The 23,444-nt window shown below is 48.7% G+C and overlaps 1 protein-coding gene across 1 annotated transcript in view; it reads left to right on the top strand.

Moving 5' to 3' along the window:
- ZZEF1 (zinc finger ZZ-type and EF-hand domain containing 1) overlaps nucleotides 1-23,444 on the top strand; it is a 99,779-nt gene continuing 76,335 nt past the window's right edge. The window contains exons 1-6 of the mRNA XM_040629827.1: nucleotides 1-369; nucleotides 10,676-10,820; nucleotides 14,261-14,455; nucleotides 17,071-17,242; nucleotides 18,185-18,384; nucleotides 19,785-19,995. Of these exons, the coding sequence (XP_040485761.1) occupies nucleotides 16-369; nucleotides 10,676-10,820; nucleotides 14,261-14,455; nucleotides 17,071-17,242; nucleotides 18,185-18,384; nucleotides 19,785-19,995 (1,277 nt within the window). The 5' untranslated portion in view covers nucleotides 1-15. The remainder of the gene's footprint in view (nucleotides 370-10,675; nucleotides 10,821-14,260; nucleotides 14,456-17,070; nucleotides 17,243-18,184; nucleotides 18,385-19,784; nucleotides 19,996-23,444) is intronic.

Here is a 23,444-nt window from a genome sequence, read left to right as displayed (position 1 = left end):
CGAGACTGAGACTCCATGGGGAACGCTCCGAGTCAGAGCAGTGAAGACGAAGCGGCTGCCGCCGGGGGCGAGGGCTGGGGCTCGCACCAGGACCGGGCCGCGGACTCGGGCGCGATCTCCGGCTCGGGCCCCGCGGCGCCGGCGCTGCCGCCCGCCGCGGCGCTGCTGGAGCCGGCCCGGCTACGAGAGGCGGCGGCGGCATTGCGGCCCGCGCCGCCCTGCGAGTCTCTGGTGTCTAGACACCACGGCGCGCTGCTGCGCTGGCTGGAAGAGCGGCTGGGCCGCGGCGAAGAGTCCGTCACCCTGGAGCAGTTCCGGGAGCTGCTGGAGGCTCGCGGCGCCGGCTGCTCGAGCGAGCAGTTCGAGGAGGTCAGGACCGGCTGGCGACTGCGGGGCGGGGGCAGGGCGGTCGCCTCGTAGGGTGTGAAGAGGTGGGCAGTGGCTCTAGGCGGGCCAGGCAGGAGAGTGGGAGGTTGGGGCGCTAGCATCCAGCCTGCACGTTCCGGGAGACGGCCGCGAATCTCTGTGACCTCTGCTAGGGGTGTGGAAAGCCTAGACGGGGCCGTCCTTGATTCGAAGAACTCGACAAGCCCAAGTGTCTTTCCATGTTCTTGTAGTACAGACGTTTGTGCTGTTGCCTGACGCCGCACCGGCTGCTCTCCGGATCTTCCTTATCAGGCTCCAGGACGATTGAAGGGAACGGAGGCCTAGGGATCAAGGGAGGGGCAGTGAAAACCGTTCTGTTTCACTGGCCGGTGGGATTTTACCGAGCCCCTTCTGAACCCAGTGGGAGGAGAATGACATGTACTGGAAAAGCTCGCCTGCGGAAAGCCATTCTCATCACACAAAACCACCTTTTCCAGAATACACATTTGTTTTTAGATAGTCGAAGAACCATATTTTAGACTCACTTAAATCTCCATGTAACCTGAAACTGACAGGCAAACGTCAGGTTTCGTGCCAGTACTTGTAATGATACAGTTTTTGGCATAATCATCAACATCATTTCTGTTAAATCATGAACAGCAAATTGATATGGCAACAAAATAGTTTTTCCTCAGAAGGGATGTCAGAAATTACTTGTACCTTTCATTTTACAGTTAAAAGGAGAACGGATCCAGGGTCTCCCACTGACTCATTGGCAGTCTAAGACCTAGCACTCAGATCTCTTGGTTTGTTTGCTTCTTTGTCTTATGTCCCACTGCCTCCTTCTTGGAACCCTAGTTCTTTAACTCTACAGTGTTATAACAGAAAGATGCTTAATTTGTGAAAGTGAGTAAGCTGTGCAGAACCTTCAGTGTCAGTGAAGGGTGAGTATTTAAAGTAGTAAATTGACAGGTGCTTGTAATGCCATTAAAAAGGGATGTACACTGTACAACCAGAGGCTTTTAAAATATTTTAAGAATGTTTTCCTGTATATGGTCAGAATTCAGATACTAGGGTTTGTACGTTTCTTATAGTTTCTTAAAAAAAAATACCTGTAAGACATTGCAGTTCTTGGGAATATGGTCATACTAGTTAGTGAAGGGTCTCCATATATATATTTTCTTAATTCCAAGGGTCCACATAGTGTTTTACTCTCTAGCTCTAGGTGTATCGAGAGAAAATGAAATGGTGCTAGAAAGAGCTGTGTAGATCTGTTGAAGGAGTTGGCACATTTCAGAATTGTCCAGAAGGGAATGGAGAGAAACAGTATTTACATTGAGAATGCCTGACAGGAATAGACCTGCGAGCAGAGTTGACAGGAGTCCTATAATGTAAGGCCAAGAGTCCTTTTTTTCTTAAATATTTTATTTATTTACTTTGAGAGAGAGAGAACACGAGGGGAGGGGAAGAGGGAGAAGCAGACTCCCTGCTGAGCAAGGACCGGATACAGGATTAGATCTGAGGACCCTGACATTGTGACCTGAGCCAAAAAAGGCAGATGCTTAACCAGTTGAGCCACCCCGGCAGCCAAGGCCAAGAAGTCCTTAAGGTGTGGTCCAGAAATCACTCAAGGGGCTGTGATATTGCCCAAATACTTGTTGGGCACATACTGAGTGCCAGGCACTTGGATGACTGTGGACAAAGCAGATACTTGCTCTTAAAGAGCGTGTAGTACTGAAGGGACCTCACATGAAACCAGCAGTTACAGCAGTAGTGAGTATTAGCCAAAGGAAAGTAAGGAAAAATATAGCACGAGTATTTAACCTCACCTCGGAAGTCAAGAAAAACTTACCTGGAAGGTCACATTTCAGCTCAGATTTGAAGGGTGATAACAGACAAGGAGCAGAGTGTTAGCAGCGCTTCGGGGAGCGGGAGTCCCGTGAACAAGTCACAGTTCTAAGAACGGAGAATCTGGAAGAATGGTGTGATGTATTTGGCTTAGAGAAAACTGCTTCAAGGGACAGAAAAGTCAGTGCATCGGTGGTTTAAATAGTAAACAAGCTTCTGGGCGCCTGGGTGGCCTGGGGTCCTGTGATGGAGTCCCTTATCAGGCTCCCCCTGCTCTGTGGGGAGCCTGCTTCTCCCTCTGCCTCTGCCTGCCACTCCCCCTGCTTGTGCGCGCGCTCTCTCTCTCTCTCTCTCTCTCTCTGACAAATAAATAAATAAGATCTTAGAAAAAAATAGTAAACAAACTTCTTACGAAAAAGTCCAGGTGGCTAGTCCAGGTTTGACATGGCAGTTTCAGTCGTCAGGGACTGGGCTCCATCCATCTTGTGCTGTCATCCTCCATGGCCACCTTCTACCTACTGATCCAGATGATTCCTTCAGCTGTCACTTTGTGCATTACCACCACAGGAAAGGGAAATGGAAGGAGAGGACCACACCTCCTTTCTTAAGGGCAGAGCTTACCTCGCATTGGCTCAAGCTCAGTGACATGGCCATGCTGAGCTGCAAGGGAGGCTGGGAGAGACTTTTATTCCATAGCCATGTATGTAGCTGAAAAATAAGGATGTGATTACTGAGAAAGAGGAGAACAGATAACCGGGTTACAGTTAGTGTGACACACATGGCTGGATCCCTGAATGCCGAAGGAGGAGAGCGAGGCTAGAGAAGTAGTCAGGAATCGGGTCATGGGGAGTCCTTGGTAGCCTCTGTTAAATAGGACTTTGGAAGCTGGAGTTTTAAGCAAGGTACGTGATGCTGTGGCTGCCTTGTGGGGAGCGGCTGGAGAGGGGCTAGAGTGGGTCCAAGCAGATCAGTTAGGAAGCTACTGTGACAGTTCAGGTAAGAGACTAGGTGGCTTGGGCTGGGGTGGTGGCGGCTTAAATGGCATGAACAATTTTGAGAGCTGTTTAGGAAGTAGAATAAGCTGTCCTCGAGACTTCTGTGTGAGTAGAGGATTAGAAGGGGAAGGGAATTGAGGATGACTTTACCAGCATTACTGTCTTAAGCGATCGGAAAGGTGATAGAGCTGGTTATTGAGAACAGAAACCTTTTCAGGAAGGGAAGATCTGGAGAGAGAAGTTGAGTTTGGTTCCGCCATTCTGAGCTTCATGTGTCCGTGGGCAGCTAAGTGGAGGTATCTCTCAGGCTGGGAGTCCTAGGAGAGAAGACTGCTTGAGATACAGTCATCTGTTTTTCGGGGTTTCATGAGAAAATAGCCCCACGTTTCCTCCTCCTGTGGTGCGTGCTGTGTGAGAACTTCAGCCCCGTAGAGGTTGTCCGTGGACTCTTGAGCAGAAGTAGATCCAGGGGTCATTCAACCACTGTAACTAAAGAAACGCATGGGAAGAAAAACCTGAGCGGTCGTACCTTCCTGTAATGAAACACAAAATCGTAGTAGTCACATGTGTGGCAGAAATAAACATTAAGGAGTCAGAAGCCCAGCAGTAAGAAGTGGTGACTTGTAAAATGTCGTAAGTTTGAACCACGGTCGTAAAAATCCCTGGGGCCTCCTAGAGCTGTGTCATGGAGTATGAAGTATCCATATGCCGAACTCACAAAATACATGTTGGAAGTCTTCTCTCACATCTGTGTAGCCGTCTCCCCTCCCCCTCTACAGTGTGTTCAAATACTGGGTGTCTGATGACTTAGGGCAACCGTGCAAGGTTGATGGGGACCCCCCTCCACACCGAGGATGAGACGGAAGACCTGTAGGAGCCCTACAGGGACTCACTCAAGTAGCATGCGAAAGGGAGTTCCAGTGTGAGTCTTCTGACTCCAAGCCCTGTGCTCTTCCTCCGTGAAGGACATGGTTCTCTGGGATTATTTTTCTTTAGTCTCATCATTTTTTTTTAAGTCTTAATTCTTTAATTTTCCCCTACGTGCTAAGGGAGGCCCAGCAAGGATAACTCAAATATGAGAAAAGCATCGTGTATTTTTCTTGAGGCCTGTTCACCTTTATTAGAATTGGTGTGGGGACAGTTGGGGCTTGGCCTGGTACTAAAATCTGGTGCCTTTCCCCTCCCACTGCTTAGCTCTTGTTAGTTGAAGAGAGCAGGTCTGTCTCCAGGGGAGGGCTTCGCCAGGGTTTAAAAAGCTGATTGGGATAACTCGCCGTGCTTGTCCTGTCTGTCAGTATGGAGTAATTATACGGGGAAATAGCCAAGAAGATAAGTATTAGCCAAATATGTGATTCCATGCTCTAAAATAAGTCTGTCCTTCGATTTGAGTAAGTAGACATTTCTGTGTCTTAGTTAATTTTACACGTCAGCTTGTGAAGATGTATCGTGATACTCGAAGTTTACGGGTTTAAGGGAGATGATAATAAAATGTCTTTATAGTAGCAGCTAAAATGAGGAGTTACATCTCTTCTTTCATGTTATGAGACCCAGCACAGCAGAGCAGCTTACCGTTGGCATACGTGATGCTTATGATGCTGGGTGTTTCCCAGTTTTACAGGCTTGTTCTCGGGCTCTGGATCTGTGTTGCCATCTGTGTCCCCCAGGTCTTGCCTTCACGTTCCCATGACCTCGGTTGCTTGAGGTGGTACCCTGAAGAAGCTGCTGGAACTGTACTACAGATCAAAGTCCGGAGCTTTGTCATTTTATAGTGTGGCATACCTTCTCTCCTGATAGGTGTGGTCCGTGCCGCGGACTCCGGTTTGGTCCTCGGGAGCAACGTCCAATTGACTTTTGTGCAGAGGAGAAATAGAGTTAAAATTAAATCCCTGTTTGACACCAGAGATTAGAGATTCCGTGTTCGTGCTCTCGGTACGCTGTGCTTCCAGAAAATTGTGCTGAGGCTCAGGCAGGAAAAGGTGCTGAACACAGGATGATGGCAGACGTCTGTCAGGTGGGAATTTGAGAGAAATAGGTCTTATTTTAAGAATTGCCATATGAAGTTCGTTGGGCTGTGAAGTCCGAGGGCAGGACCACTGTTGTCCGTTTGCTTATTGCCTCGCACGGTTTGGCTCACAGCCAGTGCTCAGTAGGCACTCCCCCCAGGGCCCTCGGGTGCTTAGTGGTTGAACATGGTGTTGTCCTCATTCTTCAGTCTTGTGCTGTGTATTCAACCTGTAACCTTGGAGTAGTAAGGTATTTTTGATGTTTGAGGCAACAGTTAAATGTAGTCTTAGTGAAAACTTAAAAAGGGTCTTAGTCACTGTTTGGTTTAGAGGAAATTTAGAGAAAAATACCATTTGTCATTATTATGTCAAAAGTGTTAGTCAGCAATGTTCACAATAGCCAAACTGTGGAAGGAGCCCCGATGCCCTTCAGCAGACGAATGGGTAAAGAAGATGTGGTCCATGTATACAGCGGAGTATCACTCAGCCATCAGAAGCGGTGAATACCCACCATTTGCATCGACATGGTTGGAACTGGAGGGGATTGTGCTAAGTGAAATAAGTCAAACAGAGAGAGACAACTGTCATATGGTTTCACTCCTGTGTGGAACATAAGGAATAGCACGGAGGACCACAGGGGAGGGGAGGGAAATCCAAGGGCGGAGAAATCAGAGAGGGAGACGAACCGTGAGAGGCTATGGGCCCCTGGAAACAGTCTTGGGGTTTCAGAGAGGAGGGGAGTGGGGGGATGGGGTAACTGGGTGGTGGGCATTAAGGAGGGCTCGTGTGGTGATGAGCACTGGGTGTTACACAACTAATGAACCCTTGAACGCTACATCTGAAAGTAACGATGTACAGTGGCTAACTGAACATAATAAAAACAAGTTTTGATCAGCTCGTTTAGAATGGCTCTGAGCCCAAGAACTATGCAAGTCGAATTATGCAGATACAGTTCTCTACCCTTTCAAGACGCAGGGTGTGAGAGACTCATGTCTGCAGCGAAGATGAAGCAGGCTGCGACACTGCTCGCCCTCAGCTCAGGCCCTGCAGAGACTCCCTGCGTCTGAGGAGTTCTCAGAATGGGCTAGAGCCCACGGGCTGGCCTGTCTCCCTGTCTGACCTCACCTGCCTCTGTTCCCCTGCTCCAGCCCTGTCCCCTAGCCAGTGGAACACCTGCCTTGTCCCGTGTGTGGACCTCGTTTCTCTCAGCTCTTCAAGATTCTCTGCCTTGGCACCATCACCTGGTCAGGACCAAACCTTTCTCGTGGCATGATTCCAGTGTCTTCTGTAAAACTCTGTTTTGGCCTCAGCCTTGAGGGTCTTGTTTCCTGTTCTGTGCACGTCGCTTGGCATTTAGAGCGCACTGTCTGGTCTTGTCCCGCAGCTCGGCTGTGAGGCCCCCCCCACCTGCCTGCCTTGCTCCGGCACAAGGAAGCCTTCAGTGAGCGATGGCCATCGATGGTGATGAGGCAGGCAGTGTAGGAGAGAAAGATGCTGGGTGAATTGGGGGTTATTTTGACGCTGTGTGCCTTGCCTTGTCAGGGATGATGGTATTGGCTTCTTCTGGAGAAGAGCTGTAGAAGAAAGGCCACAGCTTTGTTCTGCCTTCCCCAGATTTCCAAATACCACTTCACCATGTACTGTCCTATTGTAGAAACTTCAGTGGCTCACCATTGCTTTTAGAATCAAGTGTTAGGCTAACCTTTAGGTCTTTATACCTTTGCACTCTTATCTCCTGGTGCTTTTTAGCCAGCCAAGCCCATTCCAGTTTCTCATACACATGGGGATTTTGTCCTTGGCTCCCTTTACCCCCTGTAGCCCTTTGCTCCATCCTAAGCCCTTTGCACTTCCAGGGACCACAGAGGAGCATTTAACAGTAGCATGGAGTTTGGGAAAGGCTTCACCAAACCAAGGCTTGAGAGGCTGGAAGAATTTGCCAGGCAAAGGAAGGAAGGGATACATTTGAAAGGTATAGCACAGGGGCGCCTGGGTGGCTCAGTCATCTGAGCATCTGACTCCTGATTTTGGCTCAGGTCATGATCACAATAGGGTCGTGATATCAAGCTCCACTTGGGTCTGTGCTCAGTGTGGAGCCTGCTTGGGATTCTCTCTCTCCTCCTCCCTCTGCCCTTCCTTCCCACCCTGCTTGTGCGTGTGTTCTCAAAAAAAAAAAAAAAAAAAAAGAGTGGCAGAGTTTGGGAATGGTACTCCTTTGGCACTTAGTCTAGACTTTGAGTCGGAAGGGACCTTAGTAAGCATTGCGTGCAACCTGTCCCCTCCCCTTGCCCAGTAGAGGAGTCCCTTCTGTACTATGCCCGACCGCTGTGTGGTGAGTCTGTTAATGGCACCAGGGAGCTTGCTGTTTTGTAAGTCTGCCTGTCCCACTGTTCTTCTGTAGCCTGAGTTTCAGACTTGGGCTCTGCGGTCAAACTGCATGTGGGAAAATCCTGGTTCCACCATCCTCAAGCCGCGTGACTAACTCACACAACCACTCTGTGTCTGTGCTGTCTCTCCTAAAAGACGAGCACGGTGATAGTAGCTACCTTGTATGGTGAGCATGAGGGGTCCATGACTCGGTGCTTGCAGCGCTCCTAGAACAGTGCCTGGCACGCCCCTCCGGCCGCTGGTGGTGGTCTTCTCTGTTGTTGTAGCTCTGCGCTGGGAGTGTCTACTCGTTTTCTGTGTGACCACCCTTTCAGTACTTCACTTAGACATGGATGCAGCATGTTCTCTCATGGGTAAACTGAGGCCTCAAGGGCGTGGTGAGCCTCGCAGCCAGCAAGTGGCAGAAGTGGGACCGGATCCAGGTCTCTTATGCAGCTTGTTCCTCTGAGGTTGAACCAGTGTGCAGCCTGTGTATGCAGCCCGACGCGAGCGTTCTGCTGCTTCAGGCCCCGGTTCTGGTCTGTGAGGGTTTTGGTACGTTCTCGTGTACACCGTGGTCTTGATCCCGCGGGTGGTTGAGGAGGTTGAACAGGATGGTCTGAGCGCCTTCGAATGCTGCCCTCAGGCAGGGGCCAATGGGTGGGAATCCACCGTCGGCCAGTCTGCGTCTCTGTCTTTGGTCTGCAAGGTGGGGGGCTAAGGCTTTGTAGCGAGGTTGTAGTAACTGTCCTTCCCTGTTTACTTGGCATAGTCTTGTTCCTGAAGCCTTTGAGTCTCCACAACAAGCTCTGAGGAAAGGCTGGCCAGGAAGAGGGGTTGAGACTTAGGGGCTCAGGGTCTCGTCCCCGGTCTCACAGAGAAGTGGTTGAATCTGGCATCATCCTTGCATCCAGACTTCCCCTTAGTCTGACTGCGTTACACTTTTTATCTCCTCACGTGCTGCGTGCCGACGGCCTGCACTTGGGTGCTGCCTGAGTAGTTCCCGGGTGGATGGCAAGGCACACAAGGGGCTATGGTAGGAAGAGGCCTGAGTCGGGAGAGGAGGAGGGGGATGCAGCAGGCCAGGCGACTGTCTGCGCGGAGATGGGTGTTAGCTCCACGGAAATAGGGGGCAGTGCTCTGTTTCTAGAGAGAAGAAGGTCGACTTGCTTCGCTTCGCACAATAAGGGCCAGACCGACTGTATCCGGATGGGTGTGGGGCCCCCCATTCCAGGCTGTAGAGTTTCAAACTGTTGGGAATCTATTTAGTGCATGTTAGCTTGCATGTTAAATGTGAAACAGAATAGAATGGAGTAGAAAATATCAGGGTACAATGTATCTGATAGGAGAAAGTGTTACATTGTTATATCCGTATTACAGGCACTGGGTCATAACATGAGATCTATTTATTTTATTATATTATTTTATTTTATAATTTATTTTATTTATTTGACACAGAGAGAGATATCAATCACAAGCAGGGGGTGTGGCAGAGGGAGAGGGAGAAGCAGGCTCCTAGCTGAGCAGGGAGCCCGATGTGGGGCTCGATCCCAGGACCCTGAGATCATGACCTGAGCCGAAGGCAGACGCTTCACTGACTGAGCCACCCAGGCGCCCAAACGTCTTTTTTTTTTTTAATTAATCAATTAATTTATTATTTTTTTCCCCTGGAACTTCTGTCTCATGAGTTTCGTTTTCCCTGGGCTTTCTTGTGACAGCCCGTCCCAGGCAGCTGTCCTTGACCCTGAAGGCCTGTGCTCCGGCGCCCGTCCTCACAGGCGGTGGCTTCTCTCTGCCACGGTCTCTTTGCTCTGGTCCATCTCCTCTCCTTTTGCTGTGGACCTTCCACACTCAACCCAGCTTCCTGACAGGGTCTAATTAGAAAAGAACAGGCTGATATTTTCTCTCCTTTTCAACATTGTTCTTTGAACGGTATAGCCTTTGATCCTATTATTTTTTTGGATAATCTTGTCAGGTTGAGGAAATGCAAAGAGAAGGCTGCGTCTTCCCCTCTCACATTGCTCTAAACTCTGTCCCCCGTCCTGCGTTCATGCCCGTGGTTTTTGGACCTGAGTGTAGGATTTGCTGTGTTCCTATTAAACAAGGTGTTTAGAGGTCTGTGATGGAAATCAGGTACTCATGTCATTCAGGAAACCTCAGCGGGACACTCCATATTCCCTGAAGGAGGGAGATAAAGAAAAGGCAGGAGTTTTAAGGGAGAGAGAGGATTCCTTAGAAAAGAAGGTGGGAGACCCGGAAGTATTTCAGGTGAGGGACGTCTGTGAGCGGGTAAATCAGCCGGAAGAGAGGAGCCACTGCTGCTGGAGGGACTGAGGTCTGGGGACCTGGGGCAGTTGCCCGGTGAGAAGAGACTTGTAGACTGTGAGGGGGGCAGGTGTCAGGGACGCAGGAGAGGGTGACAGTGCAGGTTCAAAAGCACTCTAATGTGCTTTCATTGTATTGGACTCTGCTCACATGCCACTCAGTCCAGACAGCAGCCTGCGATTTGGTAATATTTGCTCCATCTTTCAGATCAAGGAGCTGAGGCTTCTGCAGGTAAAGGAACGTGTGGATAGTCACAGAGCTGGTTAGTGACAGAGTAGGATTCAAACCAAATCCCACGCTGTACCCGGTTCCCCCGATGGCCCGACACCGGCAGGGAGCAAGCTTGATTATGGCTAAAGGTCAGTGAAAACAGAGCTGTGAAGTAGATAGACATCCAGTGCGGTCTTGTGTCCGAAGAGTGTTTGAAAGGAAAAGCCCTGCTAAACCGGCGGTTCTCCTCTGAGCCACGTTTCTGACTCTAGCTTTCTCTCTGGCTCTCTGTAACCAGCTGAAAAATGTTGCACTGCTTGCTTTCTGAAATTATTTGGAAGGAGGGGATTAATCTCTTGGAAGAGAGATGAGATGACAAAATTGTGTGTATATGAAGTAATGCTTGTGTACGTACGCCCTGCAAAGTATAGTGAGTTACTGTCCTGAATTTGTTCTCCGAATGATGTAAGTGGACTCTTTCCCCAGCTACCGTGAGGGCACTGGCAGCGACAAAGTGTCCCGATTTGCAACAGATGTGATTTTATTGCATGTCTTGTGTTGTAGGCCTTTGCCCAGTTTGACGCGGAGGGCGATGGTACCGTTGATGCTGAGAACATGTTGGAGGCCCTCAAGAATTCCAGTGGAGCTAATCTCCAGGGGGAGCTAAGCCACATCATCAGACAGCTGCAGGCCTGTTCTCTTGTCCCAGGTAAGGCTCTCCCCACAGTGCTGAAGGCCAGAAAGTGCTCGCCTGGGGCCAGAGTGACCTTTGCTGTCCTGCGGGTTGTAAGTAGGCACGGTGAGGGCCCCAGGGGCTAAATGTGCTTCTCCAGGAGTCTCCATTACGCACAGGAACTGATTCAGTCCTGGGTCATCATCTCCTTGGGTCCCCGGTACCGTGACGCTTGGGCAGTTCTACCGTTTCTATGAACTGTTGTCGTGAGCCTACCTTCCGTAGAGGATCTCTTTATTTCACTCTCTCAGGAAGGCCAGGTCCCTGGCCCTGACCGTATGTTCTCCCGGTGTCCTGCAGGTGTCTTGCCTCGTGTCACCACTGTAACTAATTACCCACTTACCTAGTATCTGTCTTTACTCCTGCGCTGTGAGCTCGGGAGGACGGCGATCTTTTATTTCTGCTGTGTCCTGACATTTAACACATTTTTGGTATATGGTAGGCACCCAGTGGGGTTTTTTGTTTGTTTGGTTTGTTTTGTTTTATTAGAAAGCTATCACTCTGAAATTTAAGTGATAATACAAGTAGTGTACAAATGAAGCAACACTTCTTCTACGTTGTACCTATGAAAAAACTTTGTATTTTTGTATGGTTTCTTCTGGGGTCTCAGAAGACAGAATCAAAATTAAATTACCCTCTTTTTTTTCCCAGTGAGAAAACAATTGAATTTTTGAAAGGAAAAAAAAAACTTTGCATATCACCCTTTTGGCCTCAGCTTATCTCAGAACTTTCCCGCTCTGCATCCGGCATCGTAGTGCTTAGTGCAGAGCCCGGCGAGGGCGGCCGTGGAGGCAGGTGTAGACTTGGTAGACGCGTAAATGTGAGCTGATTGCCCCGGACCTCTCTGGCTTCCTGTGGAGGCTGTCTGAGCTGGGGAACGTGGTGTTTGGGTATTAGTGAAGAACGCAGATTTCCGTTCTTCCTCGAGTTGTCTCTAATTGTGTCGTCTTTATGGAGCGTTGTAGGCGGTCCCTACATGTGAGCTTTTCCCCCGCTCACGGCAGTGGAAGTCACGCTTGGGATTGTGTTTAGCTCTATTATACCTTGGCGTTTACGTACCACTCCACTGTTGTATTCGCAGCACACGGGAAGCATCGGGAGCTTTATGTGGACCCCTCAGACAGGTGTTCGGGGGGGAGAGGGGGTGGAGACCAGGGGACCCACTGAGAGAACACTTACTGCGCGTCGCTCTGGGCGACTGCGGAGGGGAGATGAGGTGAGGAAGACGTGCGGTTTCGTGTACCAGACTCGTGACTGGGACTTCTGGTCAGAATTTTCTGTCACCACTCCGTTTAAAGAAATTGCTTTATCACAGTCCTAGCACGAACCGTGGTAAGCTGGGCTAGCCTCTCTCCTGGGATGTGTTTCCTCGTCCCTCTTTCTAACCGAGATTGGAACTTGCCTGTCTCTTACCCCGTCGTGCTGGTGCCGTGTTTGCCAGACTTGTACGCCTTCCTGTTGGAAGAGTCTGTCCATGTTCTCACGTGCGTCGTGAGCACGTGGGTGCGCCATCGGCCGTGTCATCACGTGAAGGTGGTGCTGCTGTGGGGCCTGGCAATGGAGGAATAACTGTATGAGGCGGGTGAGGGGGGCACGGACTTTCGAGTCTTGGGGAAATCGAACCGGTGTCTCCAGGGTTTGCCTGGGGGGGCGTCGCCAAGATGGGGTGCTTCCAGCACACAGTGTCTCCTCGGCCTCGTGTTGCATCTTGAAAATCAATGCGAAGTCTCATCCTCAAACATAACCTGTTTGCTTCACACTTAAAACGATCTCTCCTAAGAACTCTGGAGCCTTGTTCCGGGTGCTGCTTAGACGGGGTGTTTGGTTTGTGCAAACACTTGCAATGCTGGCACTTTTCCTTGTGTCTGTTATGATTCATTAGGAAGCAAACAGAAAAGAAAGTCGCCCAAATCTGCAAGTGTATCCGAGCTCCAGGAAAAGCTGCCGCGTTTATCCTCTCCCCCTTCACGCGGGCTTATGGGCACCTTGGTCCAGGTGTATGTATTGTACGTTGTGATGGAGCATGAGAGGATTTCAGCGGGTAGACAGTGTGTGTGTTGTGTTTTTGTGGGATTACTTGGGTTGATGCCAGACGAAGGGCAGCCAGGAGATCCACTCAGGAAATCTGGGTGGGTCAGGACGTACAGGAGGTGTTGAGGCCAGAGCCTGGGTGGTGGCCGGAGGGGTGGACAGAGCGGGCAGACTGCAGGGAGCCGCTCCGGACAGAACGTGGAGCCCGGGAGGGGCACCTGGGGCAGAGCCGTGAGCGAGATGCCACCGGGGAGTATGGTCAGGGCGGTGGCTGCATCATCATCATCACAGTCTCACGTAGCTTAGTGTAAAAACAGTTACACTTCTACTTTCTGATGTGATTGCTAGTCCACAGTCTATGTGCAAAATTGTGTAAAAACTTCTCGTCAGTATTTCAGTGCTTAAAGCTTGGATTGAAGCAAAGAGTCATTTGTTGTAAGTCTTCTAAAATTCTGTTAAACTAAAATGAAATTTAAAAATTTTTTAAGATTTTAGTTTGAGGTGATCTCAACAACCCAGCGTGGGGCTCAAACTCACAACCTTGGGATCAGGAGGCTCATGCTCCACCGACTGAGCCAGCCAGGCGCCCCCAAATTAATGTTTAAAGTGAGGTTGCCAGTGGTTCATTTCTTTTCTTGTCTTTTTTTTTTTTTCCTCTAAAGTAGGCTCCATGCCCTACATGGAGCCCAATGCGGGGCTTGAACTCATGACCCTGAGGTCAAGACCTGAGCTGAGATCATTAAGAGTTGGCCACTTAACTGACTGAGCCACTCAGGCAACCCAGCCACGAGTTCATTTCTTTTTTTTTTTTTTTTAAAGATTTTTTCTTTATTTATTTGACAGAGATAGAGACAGCCAGCGAGAGAGGGAACACAAGCAGGGGGAGTGGGAGAGGAAGAAGCAGGCTCATAGCGGAGGAGCCTGATGTGGGGCTCGATCCCATAACGCCGGGATCACGCCCTGAGCCGAAGGCAGACGCTTAACCGCTGTGCCACCCAGGCGCCCCACGAGTTCATTTCTTAAAACTTGTTTAGATTTTTAAATGATTAAAGCTGAAAGTGTCAGTGACGATTCTTTTTTTTTTTTTTTTGGCTTTTCCTTTTTTTTTTTTTAATGTTTTTTTATTACATTATGTTAGTCACCATACTGTACATCCCTGGTTTTTGATGTAAAGTTCGATGATTCATTAGTTGCGTGTAACACCCAGTGCACCATGCACTACGTGCCCTCCTTACTACCCATCGCCAGCCTATCCCTGAAAGTGTCAGTGACGATTCTTAATGGCTGATTTTAATTCAGCCAGTTCAGAGAGGCCACTGGGCAGGGGGTGTGGGATCACTGTTGTGGTGGGTTCCTAAACACCAAAATGGGTTTTGTCTCGCTAGGTTTCATAGACATCTTCTCTGAGTGCAAGGAGGGCGTGGGTGTGCATGCGGCCCTGATCCTGCGTTTCCTGCACCGGAACCGGCTCTCCGGCGCGGCCGTGCCCTGCCCCATGCTGGACCGCTGTGGCAACGTGTGCTCCATGAGGTCCTCTGTTCTGAAGGAGTCTTTGGACCAGCTGCTCCAGCGAGAAAAGGGTACGTGCACGCATGCGCTGGGGGCTCCTGACCTCGTTCCACAAGCCGTAGGAGCCAGCCCTTCTCCCTGCCTTTGTTGCCGAAAACGAGAACAGTTCCTAGCCTAAGAATGTGATCTGCTCGCCTGCTTTCTTTCTCTGTCCCTCTCTCTCTTCCTTCCTTCCTCCCTCCCGTCCTTCCTTCCTTCCTTCCTTTCCGCGGCTGGCTTCTCGGCCTTCAGGTCTCTGCTCAGATGTGACTGCGGGAGGCCTTTGCTCATTACCCTAAGTTACTCCCTCCCATCCCCCCCCCTCGTCACCATCACCTTTGGAGGTTTAATGGTCTAAGTGGCACTTAGGTTTGACGTTGTAACATTATTATTTCTCTGCGTTTTGTCTGCCTTGTTCATGTCATTATCCTCAGCACTGGCAGGTCCTGAGTGAGTCGTGGGTGAATCAGTGAGGAGAGCCACCACACGCAGCGTGGACTCCCTCAGAAGCTGGGAGTGTGAAGGACAGTGTGGAGCATAGTAGAGTCCGGAAACAGACCCAAGTGCGTGTGGGAGCATAGTACCAGATAGAGTCAGCATCACACATGGATGGAAAGGCGCATTAGTCAGCAAGTGGGGTCAGGGCAACCGGCCAGCCATTTGGAGAAAAAAATAAAACCAGATTCTTTTTTTTTTTTTTTAATGTTTTTTTATTACATTATGTTAGTCACCATACAGTACATCCCTGGTTTCTGATGCAAGGTTTGATGATTCATTAGTTGCATATAACACCCAGTGCACCATGCAATACGTGCCCTCCTTACTACCCATCACCAGTCTATCCCATTCCCCCACCCCCCTCCCCTCTGAAGCCCTCAGTTTGTTTCTCAGAGTCCATAGTCTCCCATGCTTCACTCCCCCTTCTGATTATGCCCCTTTCTTTATCCCTTTCTTCCCCTACCGATCTTCCTAGTTCTTATGTTCCATAGATGAGAGAAAGCATATGATAATTGTCTTTCTCTGCTTGACTTATTTCACTTAGCATTATCTCCTCCAGTGCCGTCCATGTTGCAGCAAATGTTGAGAATTCGTTCTTTCTGATAGCTGAGTAATATTCCATTGTATATATGGACCACAGCTTCTTAATCCAGTCATCTGTTGAAGGACATCTCAGTTCTTTCCATGATTTAGCTATTGTGGATAATGCTGCCAAGAACATTGGGGTGCATATGGTCCTTCTCTTCACTACGTCTATATCTTTGGGGTAAATACCCAGTAGTGCAATGGCTGGGTCATAGGGTAGCTCAATTTTTAACTTTTTAAGGGACCTTCACACTGTTTCTAGAGTGGCTGCACCAACTTGTATTCCCACCAACACTGTAGGGGGGATCCCCTTTCTCCACATCCTCTCCAGCAATTACTTAAAACCAGATTCTTAACCCATTCTGTTCACTGAAAAATTCAACTGTCAGGAAACGGTGAAGTGCCGGAAGAGAGTAGCCGCAACCTGTGGGGCTCCTGGCACAGGGACCTTGCGAAGCAAGACGCGAGCCCCAGAAGCCATCGGAGGCTGATAAAGTAGGCTGTGTGCAAACTGGAAGTTCTGTGCAGCAGAATATGTCAGAAGCAGAGTCAGAACCAGAACATATTTTGTGACGTGTTACCACAGTCTGAATCGTTTTACTAACTCTGACCTTGGGCCCTTACTTAACTCTGGGCCTTGCCTCTGTTTCCTCCTCTCTGCACTGAATCAGTAGGAGAAGATCAGAGAGGTGTGCCCAGCTCCCAGTGAGCATCACCTGAGACGCGTGCCTGGGTGTATACACCCTATAACATACAAACCGGCGAGGGGGCTTGTGACCCCGCAGAAAGCAGAAGAGGGTAGAACCGGGCTGCTCGAAACACAGGTGGCTTACGAAGTCTCACACGTAATTAAAGAAATGTCAGTTCAGGGGCGCCTGGGTGGCACAGCAGTTAAGCGTCTGCCTTCGGCTCAGGGCGTGATCCCGGCGTTGTGGGATCGAGCCCCACATCGGGCTCCTCCGTTATGAGCCTGCTTCTTCCTCTCCCACTCCCCCTGCTTGTGTTCTCTCTCTCGCTGGCTGTCTCTATCTCTGTCAAATAAATAAATAAAATCTTTAAAAAAAAAAAAAAAAGAAATGTCAGTTCAAACTGTAAGATACCATTTTCTTCTCTTAGTGTGGTTTTGCAAATATATCAGTGATTTAAGTATTTTACTACAGTGAGCTCATGAAGCAACCCTTGGCCAATTTCTGCTTTATCATGGTTCTTTGGAAGGAGATTTTAAGGAATACTTCTTTTTCTAGGGCCAAAGTACCGAGCATATTTACGTTAGATATTTTAAATGACCCTTTTTGGGGTGGCTGGGTGGCTCAGTCAGTTAAGTATGTGGCTTCAGCTCAGGTCATGACCCCGGGGTCCTGGAGTCCCAGGATCGAGGCCCGCATCAGGGCTTCCTGCTCAGCAGGGAGTCTGCTTCTCCCTCTACCCCTCACCCTGCTCATGCCCTCTCTCTCTCTCTCTCTCTCTCAAATAAATACATAAAATCTTAAAAAAAAAAAAAAAGACCCTTTTTTTTCCCTTTGTGAAAGACATGTCACGTGATAGAATCTGGTTTTCTCTGCAGAAAGTCCTGGAGATCTAACCAGAAGCCCAGAGACGGATAAACTCAAGTCAGTAGCAAAGTGCTATGCTTACATAGAAACGTCCTCCAACCCTGCAGACATCGACAAGATGACGAACGGAGAGACGTCGTCGTACTGGCAGTCTGACGGCAGTGCACGCTCTCACTGGATTCGGTGGGTCCTAGAGCAGCGGTTGTCGGGAGCCCGAGAGAAGTACCTGCTTGCTTTCTCTCATCTCCTCAGTGTGGCGACGAGTTATTTCCTGAATTTTTGAATATTTTCTGCGTAACCGCGTGGTGGTTTTCTTATTGCAAGTGACTATCTGTGAAGATGCCTTAGGAATCAAGGGAAAAGAATTACGTAAAATCTTGCTACCTGGTTCATATATTCATAAACATGGATAATTCCTTTACTTGGTACTTCAAGGGAGAAAATAGTATTTGACTGATATTTTATAATACTGATTTCAGATCTTTTTCACTAGTTTCTCAGGAAAATTAATATCACAAGGGGCAAGTACTTTTCTTATATCAGATGTGATTTTACTTTTTAAGATCCTTTCTGTGCATTAAAGAAATCTTTATGCAACTATCTTGGCCAGTTTGGCAGAGGAGGAGGGAATGGGGTGAGCAGGAACCCTGGGGTCGAACTGGTGGCAGTAAGCTGATGTTTCTAGAAGCTTCGAAGCTGCCATCTAAAGTTTCACGTGTCTCTTTGGAGAGTGGGCTAATTTCAGTTGTTGGAAGTAGAAGTAGTTGTCTTGTTCTCGCATGGAGAGTACGGGTGACCTTCAGCATCTAATTGATGGGTCCGGAGCACATTCAGCTCTTTGGACGAGGGCTAGCGTTTGCTTCTTGCAGGTAAAGCGATTGTTTAGGGTGTTCACATTGTACTTTCCTGCCTGGGCTGGTACCTTAAAGGGAAATGGAAGATTAACCTTGAACTGGAAGAGGTTGGAGAGACACGGGAAGGTCACAAGGGCTCTTCCAGTTGGCGGCTTTTCGGAAAGAGGGTCCTTAACCGCATCGGATACAAGACCGTGGAGATGAGCGTCTTGGATGCTGCGGGTCTCGACCTGTGTAAACACCTGTCGTTTGTGCTCCCCGTGTTTTCCAGCTTAAAAATGAAGCCAGACGTTGTGCTTCGGCACTTGTCCATCGCGGTGGCCGCCACTGACCAGAGCTACATGCCGCAGCAGGTGACGGTGGCTGTGGGGAGAAGTGCCAGCGATCTGCAGGACGTCCGCGATGTGCACATTCCCAGCAATGTCACTGGCTACGTGACGCTGCTGGAAAATGCCAACATCAGTCAGCTTTGTGAGTCACCACGAGGCCGCTTGCCCTCCGGTTAAGGGGACTGGGGGGCGGGGGGAGAAGGAATCGTTTTTAGCGGGAAGACCTCCCCAGGGGAGAAACTGTCAGATTGTCTTTGGGGGTTTGATTTGCTTCTCATGATGCACGTGGGAGTAGCCATTAGTTCATCTGTGTGGTGTTGTAGAAAGTTATAGAAGCCCTTTTTACTTAAAAGTATTTTGTTCTTGTTTCCTTATTAGAAAACCATAGATAAACAGAAATGACTCAAAATCCCACTACCCAGGGATTGTCACTGTGAATATGTTAGTGTGGACCCTTCCAGATCTTTACTTGTGAGCGTGCGTCTATGTATGTGCGTGTGCGTGCACGTTTATTTTAAAATAAAACATAGGGTTGCATATGTTTTCACAAAATGTATTTGTATACTTATTTACAAAAATGCATATGTATTTACAAAATGGCGATATTCTTTCCATGCCGTTTTGTAAATTTTTTAGCACATTGTCGGACCATGTGTTCTTGCACACCTTTATTTAGCCATAGAAGAACTTGCCTTAATTTTAACCAGCTCTGTATTCCTGAACACGTAGGTTGTTTCCATTTTTATACTATGATGACCTTGCTTCACACCCAGCATTTGGGAAATAATCACAATTCTGTGATTTCTTTCCAGGCTTTTTTCATTCAGGGAGCCGGGATGCCTCATGTTTTGTCTCATTTCTCCTAATGCTTTCCTGGGCCAAAAGAAGTGTTCTTACTTTGCTCAGAGGAACTGAGGCCTAGGGAGGTAGAGTCTTTGTGTCTCGTCCCTAGGCAAAGCAGTAGTGAAGCTCCTGGAGTAGACGCTTCCTGTCTCACACTGTGACGCTCCTTCCTCTCAGCTGTGTCCTTTTTAACTTGTCACCTCCTCCCGTCCAACCCAAATAAGAAATTGTGACAGCTCTTAAAAGTCAGTCATGCCTGTGCCGTCATCCATTTGGACTTGATTATTAAAAATAAATTCTCACAACTGCTGTGAGACAGCGACTGTTTAAATCAAAATTTCAGAACCCTAGCAAAAATTCTAGAAATTTTCTTACCATGTATTTAATCAGGATTTAAAAAATGATCTTTGTGTTAATTTTCAGGACGCCTAAATTCCTAAGAAACTTTGTGATGGAAAGGGTTAAGCCACCCTTAAATTTACACATTATTCTTATGACTCCTTAGTTTGGTTGATGCTTTTCTGACAAGTTTATTATATGCTAGCTCCATTATACACATTATTTATTTCTGGCATCAAAGTATGTTTCAGAATTTTCTTTTCAAAATGTGAATTACTATTTTGCTTTTAGTTGGGAGCCTAGCATTTGCTGAACTGAAGAAGTTAATCCAATACTGAATTTGTCGTTTGCGCTTGACAGATGTCCAGATTAACATAAAACGTTGTCTTAGCGATGGATGTGACACTAGAATTCATGGTCTGAGGGCTGTTGGCTTTCAGAGAGTTAAGAAGTCTGGGGTCTCGGTGTCAGATGCTTCTGCAATCTGGTACTGGTCTCTGCTGACCTCTCTGGTGACGGCGTCCATGGAGACAAACCCCGCCTTTGTCCAGACAGTGCTGCACAACACGCAGTAAGTCCCCCTCTCCGCTTCCCCGCCCGTCCAGGTGCCCCTGTTGTCCCCGCCCCCTGCAGAGCATGTCCCTGAGACTCGGGCTCGGCCCGGGTGCCCTGGGGTTTCCTGTCTGTGCCTTCGGCGCCAGTCTGGGGAGGGGGTCCCTCGCGCTGCTCTGTTCCTCACCCGCGGGGGAGCGGTTGCTCCCATTCACGGAGCACTTTGTATCCGATGCCACGTGGTATTTACCGCCTGCTGTTGGGAAGCATGTATGTAAAACTTACCCCGTGTCACAGACGAGGGTACTGGGACAGCCCCTGAGGCCCGTCACTGGGCTGGCAGGGATGTGCCAGTGTGCGTCCAGACCTCGGAACTCACGGTGGAGTGAACTCTGCTTAGAGAGACTAAACAAATTTATTTGTAAATGTAGATCACTTTTGAAAATAAAAATTAAAAAGGTAAAAGTAAATTTAAAAATAACATTAAAAAATTAAAATTTGATTAAATTTAAATTTAAAAAAATTAAAAATTAAAAAGAAAAAAAGCCTGTAGGGCTGAAAGACCCAGCGGTAACAGACGCGGCAGGAAGTGGTGACATATGCCGCAGAAGCAAAGGGGTACCAGCGTTATGCTTACGTTCGGTGTCTGAGAGAGAGAGAGAGAGTACTAGCGGCGGTTCTCTGGATGTCTCCTGAGAACGAAGCTTTTTCGCCAGGAACATGGGGGGCAGCGCCAGATGTGAAGTCATATTTGTCCATATGCCCTTCTTGCTTCCTGTTTAACCATTTTTAAAAAAAACTAATTAGAAACTTAGAGAACTATGACAAGTACAATGCAAACAACTTTTATTTCCTTCTGAGCCGTTTGGGACTACGGTACAGACCTGGTCCCCGTTGTCCCTGAGTACACGAGTGCGTGTTTCCTGTCAGCTGGAGCGCTCACTGCAGCCATCAGGGTCAGGAAGCTCACGGTGAGGCGCAGCGCTGTCCACCGGTCCTCGGGTTCCATTCGGGTCCCGCAGGCTGTCGCGGTAACACCCTGTGTAGGAGAAGGACCCGGGCCACACTTGGTGTTTGTCGTGTCTCCTCAGTGTCCTTCAGTGTGGGCGGTTCCTCAGTCTCTCCTTGATGTTATGACTTTGACACTTTTGAAAATCATCGGTTCGTTATTTCTGGGAACGTTGTTCAGTTTTGGTTCATCTGATATTTCATAATGATTCAGTGTAGGTTTTGTGTCTCTAGCGGGAGTGTCACCGAAGCGATGGCACGTTCTCATTGCGTCCCGTCCGGTGACACACAGCTTTAGAGTGTCCTCTTACTAGTGCTGCTCACGTTGACTTTGATCCCTGAAGGAAGGGGTGTCTGCTGGATTTTTCCATTGTGAAGAGATTTTTGTCTTGGTAATTACTAGGTATTTTGTGCGGAAGTTTTGAGACTGTAAGTGTCCCATTCGTCCTCCAACTTGCTCTCCGTGTGGACTCGTGGTTCCTGTGTTACGTGCTCCTGGCTTATGACATCACGGTGTTGATGGGACATTGGCCCGGATTTGGCCAATGGGAACCCCTTTGGTCTGGTTTCTGTGTCCTTTTGGCATGTCCTCAGCAACTTGGAACACTTCCTTACTTTCTAGAACAACAAAATATTCCAGGCCTGTCTCGAATGCTCCCTGCCTCCGTCCTGGAATCAGCCATTGTTTCTGAGGGGTCATTGTCCCTTTTGGTGGCGAATGGTCTTTAGAAACTCAACACACAAGCTCATTGTGGGTAGAGCATTGCTTCTCTCAGGCCCTCTCAGTGGACCCCGCTAGGAAATATGTTTGTACAGAAGTAGTATGCACACGTGTGTGTACGTTACACACATTCACAGCCGTAGTCATCTCTGCGTCTGCAGTGCTGGGAACTCTAGAGTTTGCACCGACACTCCCACTTCCACTCCAGCACTGCCGTGTTCCTTCTGGTTTCCTCTCTCTGCGTTTGCCCCTCCCTTCTCGGGTAATGAGAAAACTGCTGCCCGAGTTTTCCCTGCTGTATTTACGTATCACCAGCCTCCCATCTCCCGTGCCCTTGTCTGGACACCCTCCTCCCCGGACTCCTGCTCCAGCACGTTTTACAGAGCTGCTGCTGTGACTGTCCTTGTGCACAGGCCCTACGTCCCCTTGTCTTCCTGTGCCCAGCACCAGGCCACCCTCCTTGGTGCTCACGTTCCCTGCCAGGCTGGCCTTTTGTGCAGCTACCTTCCTCAGTTTGCTCTGTACCCACCTCAGCACCCCATTATGGGCCCCCATGGTGCCCTGTCCTCCCACCCAAACACACACGAGTGCCTGCCTTGTACAGCCCTGCTTTATGGACTGAATTTTCTAGAGGAAGGACTGAATTTGAAGAGGAAGAGCTTTCTACCTTATTTTTGTGAAGAAATGCCAAGTTGTTGAGGAATGGATATATTTAAAGTTTATGTTCCTAAACAGTTGTAACTGTTCATGTGTAATTATGTTTTCACTCCTAACATTTAAATACCAGTGATCTAAAGCTACTGTAAAATTTTTTTTGAAAAAAATCAGTGGGCAAAATAAAAAGAATAATGAAACAAATGTTTACTTGAATCAGTAGAACTAAATTTGGTAAATCCCTGCGCGCTCCTGTGCGTTAGGCCTCCTTGATCACCTGCCTTTCAGTGTGGCTGCCGTCCCGTGCGGCTCCTTGCAGAGCGAGAGAAGAATGCGAGCGGAGGGAAGCCGACGCAGTATTAGCCTTTCTGTGTTGTCTCTGTTTGGAACTAGGAATCATATCATTTGAGGGATTCCCATTACTGTTCCCATGAAATGACTGTCAGTTGTAGAGTTTTGAGTTACTTTTTGCACACCTCCACGCTGTTCGCAGGGCACTCGCTCACCCGCACTTGCTGGCATAGAGTAGGCCCAGTCGTTTTTGGTTGCGTCAGTCTGTCTGATGACTATGAGTCTGGAGGAGGTAAAACTTTTGGGGGATTCAGAGATAAACGTAAGAGGAGACGAGAGAAAAGAAACACTGAAGCAGACATTACGGTAGAAAGGCCGAGAAACACAGGCAAGAAGAGAAATGCTGAAGCAGACATTAAGGTAGAAAGGCCGAGAAACACAGGCAAGATGAGAAACCGTGACAGGTGCTCATGTTTATGGGCAAGAAAATTGGTGGTCGGTGTGTCGATGCCGTAGGTCTTAAGACAGAATGTGTAACATGAGCTGCTTACGGGGCCACCAACTGCTCCGCCTCCGGGGCCACGTTTTCTGAGATCTCCAGGGTTTTCTCTGTAGAGTGTACATGTCTTCTGCCCACCCTGCGTGAAATGAAGACTGGATCCCAAGGACTGGAATAAGTGTCTGTGGAGAGAAATGGAACTCTTAAAATGAAAAAGAAGGAAATTCCATGAAGTTACTTGGCACCATGACTCCTGGGGGAAAAGCTGGTTTGATGTTGTGTGCCAGGCTCTCTC

The sequence above is a fragment of the Ursus maritimus genome, unplaced genomic scaffold (genome assembly GCF_017311325.1).
Source record: "Ursus maritimus isolate PB19 unplaced genomic scaffold, ASM1731132v1 scaffold_14, whole genome shotgun sequence".
NCBI classification, from domain to species: Eukaryota; Metazoa; Chordata; class Mammalia; order Carnivora; family Ursidae; genus Ursus; species Ursus maritimus.
Note: the sequence above shows the minus strand (reverse complement) of the source record. Positions and strands in the feature narration are given on the sequence as shown.